The sequence below is a fragment of the Buteo buteo genome, chromosome 18 (assembly GCF_964188355.1).
Source record: "Buteo buteo chromosome 18, bButBut1.hap1.1, whole genome shotgun sequence".
NCBI lineage: Eukaryota > Metazoa > Chordata > Aves > Accipitriformes > Accipitridae > Buteo > Buteo buteo.
In genome coordinates this window covers 28638371-28649943 of record NC_134188.1, presented here as the reverse complement: position 1 = coordinate 28649943, position 11573 = coordinate 28638371, and the positions used below count along the sequence as shown (strand labels likewise).

Genomic DNA, 11573 nt, shown 5'->3' with positions numbered 1-11573 from the left:
TCTCCTGAGTAGAGAGGGACCAGCAAGAGGATGGTCCCTCTCCCTCACCAACTTTCCTGGTGGGACTTTATATGGAGCTGAAAACTTTCTTTTGGGTGAGTGTCAGCCCCAGGTTGGACCCTCTGCTCTAGACCCACTCCCACCTGCACCATGCCCACCCCAGCTCACCTGCAACAGCGGCTGCTCCTCTTTTCCCCGCTCCCTTTTTCCCCGCCACGGGCTCACAAACAGACCCTCTCACTCCCCTCCCCAGCTCCCTTCGAGACTGTTGCTTTTCCTGAAGCAAATTCACCCCCGAAACTCCAGCCTCTCCTTGTTCTGGCTTGTGCACGCCTGTCCTACAGCCCCAAACATCCAACTCCCTTCCCACCTGCTCCGTGGTGGCATCAATGGTGACTTCAGGTCACAACTAAGCCCGTCAGTCCTTGGTGCTGAGCCCCTGGGAAACAGAGATCTCATTTAGCGTCACCACCAGAAGGATGAGGCTCTGAACAGTTTCTTCGGGAAACTGTGTTGTTCCTCGGGCTTTAGGTATTCGAGTGGGCACATGGTCAATATTCCTCCTACACTCGGTCAGGAACAGCTATCCACCAGCTCAGTTTTTGGGGCAATAGTGTTTGACTAAAGACCACCGAAGAAACATGAAGGATTGCTACTACGAAGAGAATATTTTATTACTTATAACACTTCATTCAGCTAAATCCACATAGCAATACACACAAAAATCCTTCAGAAAAGTGCAAATTCTCACTCTGTATTTGTAATATGCCCTAGTTTTACAGAACAGACATCAGGTAAACAAGAGTACAGCTCCAGAACTCCCCAGGATTGTAGACAAGGAGAACGATGCAACTTCAGATACTTCAATCACGTCATACAAAGCTCCTCTTGAGCATGCAAAGGGCGAGGGATGATGGAAAATGTCCTGGTTATCAAGATGGACTCTAACCACCCAGGCATCACCATGCAAAGAGCCCCCCCTCTCTTACTTGGGGGGAGAAGAGGGCAAAAAGGGGTGGGAAAGACAAAACAAAGTGATGACAATATTAGTTTTTAAATTAAAGAGAACATCCAAGTGCCTTCTAAAGCAGACCACACATCCCACCCTGCCCCAAACGACCAAAACCATCATTCCACCTTGTGGCTTCTCCCTCAATACCCTGATAGTTTCACACAAACACACTCCCTTTAATAAAACAGGAGCTGAAATCCCTAATACTTCAGGAGCCAGGCAGAGAAGGGGGACAGAGTGCTACCTGAGTACTGCTAAATCAGGGAATAATGCCAGAAATTTCAAGCTGCAGGTATCCTCCAATCAAAGATGCAGCAACAGCTTGAGATCAGTCAAGAACTGCCCAAGGCAGGTATAGGAGCCCCAGGCAGTGTGTACAGCATGTTGTAACTCACCTCAATGCCTAAAACAGGAACACATAGAATTTTAATTCTTAATTTACTCTGTGGATGATGTGAGTATTTCCCCTCCTTAGAAGAGCTGGGTATTTAAAATTAAGAATATGAGGAGACGTACTCAGGCAAGCTCCTAGTTCTCCTGCAGCCCCAGTGAAACCTGCTGGGGATGCAAGTGGAGGGAAGGGCAAGTGAAACAGAACTGGCTTGCCACCTGAACAGGACACCACGCCAACAGCAAACAAAGCCAGGGCTGTGCTATGTTGGCCTATAGCTAGAGTTGTGCTTGAAGCTTCCAGTCAAACTTTCTCATGTTACACACGTTCCCTCCCTCTCTTCCACGCAAGAGTCTGTGGTTCACTCATGCCATGGCAGGAAGCATCTTTTAGAGATGCAGGAGGAGAGACATGAAGAGCACTTGAAGCTATTTAATCCACAGACTGGACGCTGTATCACAACTAGAAGAAAAAATTCAGCTACAAGGTCTGTGTCATAGATATTCAACCTGGCCTGGCAAGTCTCCTGTACTTAGAAAGGTCCTATCCTAGGCCCATAGAAACACAACTTTACCATATAGCTGAGTAAGACAGAGATTAAGTCTGTCACATCAAAAAAGGAAGAGACAAAACCAAGCCTTCCTAATTTTATCAAATGCTAAAAACAAATCATTGGCTGTATGATTGCAGTTTAAAGCAAGTGACTTGCTGTAAGACCAGCCTTTGAAGAGGCATATTTTAACTGGAAGCGCCTAGTAAACACCATCCACAGCATACTTTGATCTATTATCTGCTTCCTACTCAAGTCTGAAAAGCCTTTGTTCTTATCATCTGAAAAGTAGTAAAGAACAACCGACAACTGAAAGAAGGTTGTGCACAAGCCCAACAAACTCTAACACGAGGTATAACAAAGTTACAGGGTGATGAAGTAAGAGAATTACAGTCCTTCACAGTAACAGAAGTAAGGGAAGCAAGATCAGAGGGAGGAGATAAAGGAGGAGTTCCACAAATGGAACAGTATAAATATATCAAACAGTTCAAATACAGTAGGAAAACAACAGTAGCAGCAGTTTAAAAACAGCAATAGTTATTATACCCTTAGAATACATTCAACACATTGTGCCTGTTGCTGTCATTCCAAAAGCACGACGACATCTATAACTTACTGCTCAAATCTATCGACGAGAAGAATCCCAGATACTTAACTCCTCGTATTTTTTTTTAAAGATATTCAGACTATGAACAGTTACCAACTTCTAAGAATGCTGATTTGAAAACATAATCACTATTTTCTTCCATACTGCATTTATAACACTTGCCTACTGATATAAAGCAGATCTCTCTGGGAAATTGCAGATTCCTGCTCTCTGTAGGAGCACAGACATAACTCACAAGACATAACTCCTAATGCTACCTGCTACAATATACACACAGCTGGCCTCATCACATACACTACACTTTTTACAGTGTTTACCTTTGTTCAGAATTATATTCCAAGTACTCTCTTCTGTACTACTAGTAGGCCATTTAAAAACAAAATCCAAAACGCCTAAGGCTTTAATCTGCTGCCAGTGGAACAAACGTCAAGACCTTCTTCAAATTCAGTGCAGTTGGGATCCACATCTGCATTTTTTCATGAAAACTGAAGACAAAGCAGCAGTTAGAAATGCCTTCACACCTTCTGAGACCTACCCAGCGCTGTACAATAACATGAGTATACTCCAAGTGTAAATGCTTTCACCCATTTTCCCCACCACATCAGTCAAATGTACAATCAAGAAAAAAAAAGTTTTTTTGGCATTAGATACATTTCACTCAATTGCAGAACAATTTGGAAATATTTTAACTTAAAAATAAATAAGAATCAGTGGCAAATAAGAATTTGTGCAACACAGACCTTCTGCAGTACATGTACATTCATATACAGCAAAATACTTATCCACGGTTATAGTGCAAAGCTTCTGTCAGCATGAAATACCCAATACCCGCACAGACACGGAAACCTTGGTGCTCTTTAAAGCCATCTAGATGCAACACATACAACAACACTCTGCACAATCCTATGGCATCAAGCTGTAAGGGTATAATAAGATGGAGGACAAATCTAGAGATTTAACAATAGTGGCAAAACAATGGCTTTAACTTAAGTGCATCTTAGGGTCTTTTCACATAACCTTCAATACTGCTAAGTGTCCAGTCTTATCTCTTTCTTTTATTTAATTACTGTAAAGTGATAGCAGGGAGGTGTCCAGAACATCACTGACTTTATTCTGAATATTAACAACTTTGTAGCACACATTAACAAATATTATTCTCAGTTAATCAATAAGCAATTTTTCTTGAAGTGTTGTTTCAGTTAAAGTATCTTCCACAACTTTTCTCTGCCAAAACACAGCTTTTATTTTCTGAAATCCTAGATATCTACCTGAGAATTTCTGTATCAGTCTATTTTTTGGGAAAAGTGATTAACAGTATCACTTTCTACTCAAGCAATGGTAGGAAACAGATAATGGGAAGATGTTAAAAGTTTGCCCTAGAAGATAAACAGTATTTGCAAACAGAAATTTTGCTATTCTAACAGAAATTTGCTTAGATGACAAAAAAAATCATGATTTAGTAACTAAAAAAACTAACCAATGGCATCAGTGTCACACCTCCACTTCCCCCCCCCCCTTTTTTTTTTTAAGTACACAGACAGTATGAATTCAAGCTATCAAAACCAAAACAGTCACTAGCTGGAATTTCCCATTCAAAGTTACTGAATTTCTGAAACCTTTATTGAAAAAAAAAAAGCTTACGACCCTTTGGAGATGCAGGATAAAAAAATGGTTACAAGGCCTATGGTACTTAGCATGGGCAATTTAACCAAGGAATGAACAAGTTTATACTCCTCTGGAAGCCTTGGAAAGGCACTACATAATTCAAAACACAGACTGCAAGTGGAACTGCACGTGTTGCCACTATTGTTTCACTGTCAATTAAATATTTTAAGATACACACAGGAAAGATACAATGCACCAAGAGCACCTTTAACAACAGAAGGATACTTAAGTAGCTGAAAAGTGTCATATTGAACAACTTGCCTAAACAAGAAATGCTAAGCACTGAACTCTACTTCAACATTTTTGGAAATTAAGACTGGTGACAATGATACCTACATTCATGCACAACAGCTAGGAAGAAGCAGGCTTTTTTGCAGTGATCACTTCTTTCAAGCACTGCAACTACCCCATTTTAAAAACCTTTTCACACAAAAGGTATTGAGTACCTGAAATTAGTTAAGACAAGATCTAGTGGCTAAGATCAGCTAGCTGCCTTAAACCTACTAGGGCAGTTCATTTGCATTGGTGCAGGTTAATGAGTCTTTTGGTCAAAAGGACAGAAAATTATAATAATAAATTCCACCCTTTTCCCTTACTTCCTCTCCTTATCCCAATTTTCTAGCCCAGACTTTGGTGAAAAGCCTGACAAAAGAATGCTTCTTCTTTATAGAATAAAAATGTAGCTGTTTAACACACATACACACACACACGTATTAAACTGAGTTCTGTTCTTGGTTCCTTTGTTTCACATGACGCAGTGCAGGCAGTCACTTCTTTGAACACCAGTTACAGGAGATCTAAGCAGAGCGCCAGATCAGTCCATTCTTATCAGGTTCAAGGAAATTCTCAATCAAAGCTTCAATAAGCTTCTGAAGTTCTTCTTCTAGCATACTTCTGTCACTAGAAAGAGAACAATACCAAGTCAAGAGGTTTAATAAACACCAAGCATCTATTAAAAAGAAATAAAAAGCAAGATCTGATGGTGATGAACTAGCTCTGTTATGTTTCCTACCAGCGTCAACACATAAAGACTCCAACCTGCTTGCTTTACAAGCTACTTTTCAGTAGGGGCTATTGCAATATTAATTTAAATTAATTTAGTTAAATTAAAGAAAAAAATAATCACCACTAGAGGGCTCTAGGCTAACAGAGGGGACACAAGAACTAATAACTGCAAAAACGATGCAAGGCTGGTCAGACACAGACTGTAAATGGATTAAAAAGTAAGAATGAGCTACTAATAGAAGAGGTAGATACCCTATATTCTTCTCTACATGGTGTCCAGATGCCCATGTAGGGTATCTGATTGCATTTTGACTAAAGTGCAATTCAGGGGGACTGAGTAATCAGGCAAAGCATCACAGCTCACAAGAGGACACTGTAATATACTGACCCTTTCCCTATTTAAATACCCAGACATTCATTTGAGTAAAAAGATAACATCCACATGCACAAACACTAATGCATTGCAATGCTCTTTTAAAAATGCATAATCCCTCTCCTACCCCAGAAGTCTCACTGGAGGGAAAGAAACTCAGTCTGGTTTTAACAGAATAGGCAAACCAGGCTTATTTACATTTGCTTTGTCCATTTGTGGAACTGGCAATGTAGCATTGCCCTTCAGGTCACCACTTTCTTTTCAAGAAAACACCCAAAAATGCTGCAGTAAAACTGACTTTCCTGATGTTCAGCTTTTAAGAATAAATCAATAAACAGCAACTCAGAGAAATATTTGCAAAGCTATTATAGAGAGGAATGCCTTTTGAGGTTCCTACAGACCATTTTATGCCTTGAACCAGGGAAGCTTGAAAGCTTTTCAATTTCATGTTCCAGATAATAACTGCCATTAACCATAGGTATTATTAAAATTAAAGGCTGATGTATTTTTCTGACTTACCAGAATGAACAGAAGCCCAAATGATGCATCAGAGCATCCTCAGGTACTTTGTATCTCTCCCCACTACTCTTACTTGTCTGGCCTTCACTTATGTTAAGATTAGGTTAAGGACAGTATTTCTAGCATTTATTTCTTCCTTGTTGGTGCAGTTGTTTGCCTCAACTATATCCTACCTTTTCTTCAGTGCTTACACCAAATGGTACCTTGCCCACTCCCAGGTTTATGGAAGCATGTTTTAACTGAAGTGAGAATTTCCATACCCATGTAACAGAGAAGTGCATTCATATGCCAGACAATCAGAAAACTCTGACCAAATAAATACAAGCTTCTGGCAAGAGCTGCCATTCAGAAAATGGGGATGTAGAACTCCTACCACTTCTCTGACCTGCTGTTATACCATGGTCAGTTCAGAATAATTTGAAAATATGATTCAAAAGATGGGCTATACCTGTGTTAATGCACTTCATGTAGCAAAAAAAGATGTTTTAAAGAATATTTCAGCAACCTGTGGAAAGCTGTCTAGGCATAGATCTGTGTATCCCCTCACGTGCACATTTCACAAGCAAAGGCAATCTACCACTCACTATCCACTGACTACCTAAATCTGACCAAAACATTCAGTGATAAAAATATGCTCACCCTGAATTCCTGCCAATAGGTAAAAGTAAATACCAAATCAGAGGCCTCTATGTTATTTTCAATTCTCTACTCCACAGGAATGTTGGGACTTGAGTCTAAAAGGAAAGGTACTCATGCAATTTAGGTTAGGAATCCAGTTCAAGGGCCTGCTTCTCTGTTAGCTAGACTGAGAACCTAGGCTCCTCATTCACACTCCCAATTCCAATGGTGTAAACATACCCTATTTTTTTTACCCCTTCTAAACTGGAAGAAGCTCAATCCAGGTGGCTGTCAAAAGGGGAAAAACCTCTAGTTACTATCCAGCAGCTTAGAGCAACACAGCAGATTCCCAAATGCAAGAGGAATCCACCTGGGTTTAAGCATACTTGCCAGCAGCAGCACAGTTTTGTCACTTTTTAATTCTAAGTGAACAAGAAATTGGGTTAATAAAAGAAGTCTTACTGCAGCAGATGCTGAAAATTCAATTCTTTGTCTTATCCACTACAGAGGGGATCCCTTATGAGCAGGAATGTGCATCATTCTGGCCAGTTTAACAGGCTGCAATGGTCAGCTGAGGCTCAGGTCTCCAAGGGGACAGCAGAGGAATCCCCACCAGGCAGGGAATCGATTCCTGTGTACTGACCTTTCAGCCCAAAAGGCATCTTGCAATGTTTGCATGCAGACCTGCTACTGACCTCTGTTCAGGCAGCGCACACATCTCTGCGTAGTACTTGATCTTTGGTTCTGTTCCACTTGTCCGAAGGGTGGCAACACAACCATTTTGAAATGTAAAAGTGATCATCTGACTGCTTTTACTCACTGGTAGCACCTACATAAACAAACAACAACATTCTATTACACAACACCCCAACTAACACAAAAGTAGGATTTTTTTTTTAATACAACATTCAGTACATACAAAGCTAAATAAACATGCTGAAATCCCCTGCAGTATACATCCACCAGCCAATGCAACAGACTAGACAAGTCATTTCAGCCTGACAGGCCTATCACCTAGACCAGACTCAGTATTTCAGGATAACAGGACTGCCCCTTACTCCCATTGGAATTCCAACAGCTGGATGCCTGCTAGACAGCTTAAGAGTTGCAGGAGCATCAAGCTCACTCCAACTAATAAAGTTCATTCATTGTTATATCAAAATATTCAACAATAGCCAAGCCATTTCACATTTAAGCAGTTTCCTCTCCAGTAAATGTTATTAAGCAGTTTTAATAGATGATGGTAGTTATACTGCCATCTTAGTTGACATAGTATATCTTTCTGCGTAGTTTTTCATGTATTTAACTTTCAGTCTCTTCAAAAACAGAACCTCTCCTGCAAAAATACTTTGTAACTCACCGATTTCTTATTCGGCTGGCTGCTGTCATAGCCAGTGGTAATATCTCGTACATGTAATATATTGTAAATACCACAACATTTTGGATAAGACTGAGGGGCATCAAAGTTCCGAAGTTTCTCAAATATCCTTTTGATAGTAGGAGGATCATAGCACAAGAAATAGGAAGTCTTTGATATGTGATATCCATACCTACAAGCAGATTAACATTTTCAGTCACAAGATTCAGAAGTTCTCTGCACATTTGGTATCTAAAGAAAGTCCCTGTTTGGAAAAGCAATAGCAGAAAAAGAATGCAGTTGTCACAGCTGTGGAAATAGATACTTAGAGACAAATGTTTGGACTTTGAAGCAGATTTCACTGCATTACTCAGATCAACTTAAGCTATTTTTAAATTCAAGCAAAGGTTTCAGTTCTAAAGAAATAAACACCAACCATTTGGCTAGGTACAGCCTTGGTAGCCCTCAGGAAATTAATATGCAGCATCATTCCGACACCATGAAAAATTGTGGCTGCTTGCATGACTATGGCAGACAACAACAGGTTATTTCAACAGCTTCTAAGGAATGTAACTGATTATTTAATCCAAGTTAAAACCACTATCCCTAATCAGACCTAATGCAAGCACTCAGTGTAGCAACCACGTTTGCACATTGAAATTTAAGTTGTTCTTCACCCATTCCTCATCCTGCAGAGACCCTTTTCTCTGCAGCTTAAAAAATGAAATGTGGCTGGAAGATTAATCCTTCTATTATCACTATCATTGACAGTTTTTCAATCCAGCTGTGCAGAACTGTTTTTGCTACAGTTTGCATGTGACAGCATAAATTCCCGAGTGCCATAAAGAGATAAATGCTGACCATCGTTTGTGGTTCCTCATTCCAAGTTTCTAAGGGCCACAGTCTGTCCTTCTGCTGGGCCAGCAAGAAAAGGAATGGCATATACAATTTGCTGTAACTGTGCCACCCATTCTGTTAAACTTTGGCTGATGAACTGGGCTTATCACAGTACGTGACTTAATTCCGACATAAGCACGTTCCTCATTTTATTGCCGTGAATTGTGTCCATAGCTATTGAACACAGGCCATTCCTTTAACCTCTGTTCTATTACAAATCTCTGCAAGAACTGTGCATGATCTTCTAACAATCCCCAGACCGTGTTTAAGTGAAAATAGTGTTTAAAGAGAAGCACGCAGACCACAGCTAAGATATAGCTACCCATCAGAAGATAAGAGAAGTAACATAGCATGAATCAAATAGAAAAGTTTGTCCTGGTGGATCCATATGCAAAATTCTACTCTTTCAGAATTTATTGCAGGCACATGATAGAAAGGGCCTCTTTAGTCCTTTGGGAGATAGAGTGTTCAAGGGGTATCTGTAATACTCAAGACTGTAGTCCATCTTTGCATGAGAAAAAACAACTTACAATGAGAAAACATCTGAGGGACACATTAAAAATATTTACTAGATTATTCCCAGCTCCAAAATAGTTAAGTAGAACATACTAGTGAAAAATACAACTTACGTTTCATATATCTCAATGAGTTTCTGTGCTAGTGTTAGGTTCTTGCCCTCCAGGTATGTTGCCATTTCAGCTATAACTACAGCTGCACTTACACCATCTTTATCCAACACTGATGTGCCACACATGAAGCCTAGAAATAAAAAAATTGATAGTGGAAGAATAATCTGACATACTATTACACTACTTTATTTGAAGTTTTAACCTTCTTCCTGTAAAAGAAAATTGGCCAATACATGTAAGCTGTTTTTATTACTGCGTATGCATTCCCCTTTCCTAAGAAACCTAACTGACTTAGGGGTTATAGGGCTGGAAAGATAACAAATTAATTACAGATTGATAACATCTGCTCTCTGATGAGATCTCTCATAGTACAGTGCTAAACATAAAAGTTTGCTGGTTTTGTGCAAGCACACCGATATCGCAGAGTCTTGCCACTAATTTGAACCAAAGGAACCCATACAGATACAGCCTTGGTAACTCAAAAACCACTGCTCCACAGTACTCCCAAGATGCCTTCTTTCTGAAGGGATGCATGAGCAAGATCTTAACTCCTTATGGTTAAAAGCTTCTTTAGTTTTATGAATGAAACTGGCATAAGCAGACACCCTCTTCACTGCGTGCTTCATTTTCAAATGCCATATTATATGTGAACATGCTGTCCCAGAAAGCTGCCATTTATCCTAAGTAGTGGAGAATTCCTATAGCCAAAATGTTTGCTACAGAATTCTCTACAGGTAAGTGGCATCAGCAAGATTACCAAGATAGAGTGCTCAAGGAAAGGTCAGCAGGACTATTCACACACTTCCATAAGGTATTCAATGCTATTCCTGCACATTTGGATTCCTCACATATTGTTCTGAAGTATGAGGGGACAGTATACAGCTCCTGGAGGAACTGCAGCACTGGTGCGATGGACAGCATGACCAAAGCAAGCCACCTTCCAATTCCACATAGTCATTAATAGTGAGTCCTCACAGAGAGGACCTGTAAGATATTAAACTGCTTAAGAACAGATCCTATGCTTGATCTCACCTAAAAGGCCACAAAGCAACAGCAGTTTGGCTCTGGCATCTCAGGACTTTCAACCTGTATCAGAACAGGTTTGTATGAGGAAATTGTACAAGCACAATACCGGAATCAGAGATTTATGTATCATGTATTCTGATAGTTGGCAAGTTGATATGATGAGAGCAAAATACCAATACTAATAACTAACAAGAACAAAAATAAAGTACTTTAGTTATGAAACAAAACACAAAACCCACTCCTTTTTAGTCACATTTCCCCCACACAGTTCTCAACATTTTAAAGTGTTATTAACATACATACCAATAGACTCCTCAAATGCAAAGAGAACTACTTTTCCATTATCAAGGAGATCTTTTACTCTACTTCCAATCCATTTAAAACCAGGGAGTGTCTCCTGAAACAGAAAAAAAAGAGAGTGCATTAGATACACATTTTCTATTTAGTTTCAAGTCAAGAAGAAAATGTAGCCACTACTCCTTTCACTTCTGGGATGCTTCAGACAACAACAACAAAAAAGGGTAAAAAAATGATGCATTTTTTTGAATTTTAAGGTCAATGGGAAAGACTGCTGCAGAGTCAAAACACTAAAGCTTAAGGACATTTTTCTGATTTTCTTGAAATCATTTCCCTGAATTTAAATCTAAATAACTGACAGAATATGGACAGTAAACACAAACATCAGACAACTCATATCTTCAGCTTAGATTATGAATCTAAGGTAAAGAGTCACCAGATAGCATTTTAATAGTGAATACTCAACTAGGGCGTAAATATCAAATCAAGGAGTAAGCATGCTTGAGACTGTGGTTCTCTGAGATCAGATAAGATCTTCCATGGTGCTTATCAGATGAGACAACAGTATAAAGTTATTCAAGAGGAAAAGTTAGAGAAATATAAACAGCAATTTTGAGTAATGGGAGG

General features: G+C 39.6%; 1 protein-coding gene across 2 annotated transcripts in view; it reads right to left on the bottom strand.

Annotated features, from left to right (window-relative positions):
• Window positions 1-644: 644 nt before the first annotated feature.
• Window positions 645-11573, bottom strand: part of PGM2L1 (phosphoglucomutase 2 like 1) — a 39020-nt gene continuing 28091 nt past the window's right edge. For both annotated transcript variants that reach the window (XM_075050302.1, XM_075050303.1), the window contains 5 exons: window positions 10953-11046; window positions 9624-9753; window positions 8101-8290; window positions 7436-7569; window positions 645-5125 (listed from right to left, as the gene is read on the bottom strand). In XM_075050302.1, the coding sequence (XP_074906403.1) occupies window positions 5023-5125; window positions 7436-7569; window positions 8101-8290; window positions 9624-9753; window positions 10953-11046 (651 nt within the window). In that variant the 3' untranslated portion in view covers window positions 645-5022. The remainder of the gene's footprint in view (window positions 5126-7435; window positions 7570-8100; window positions 8291-9623; window positions 9754-10952; window positions 11047-11573) is intronic.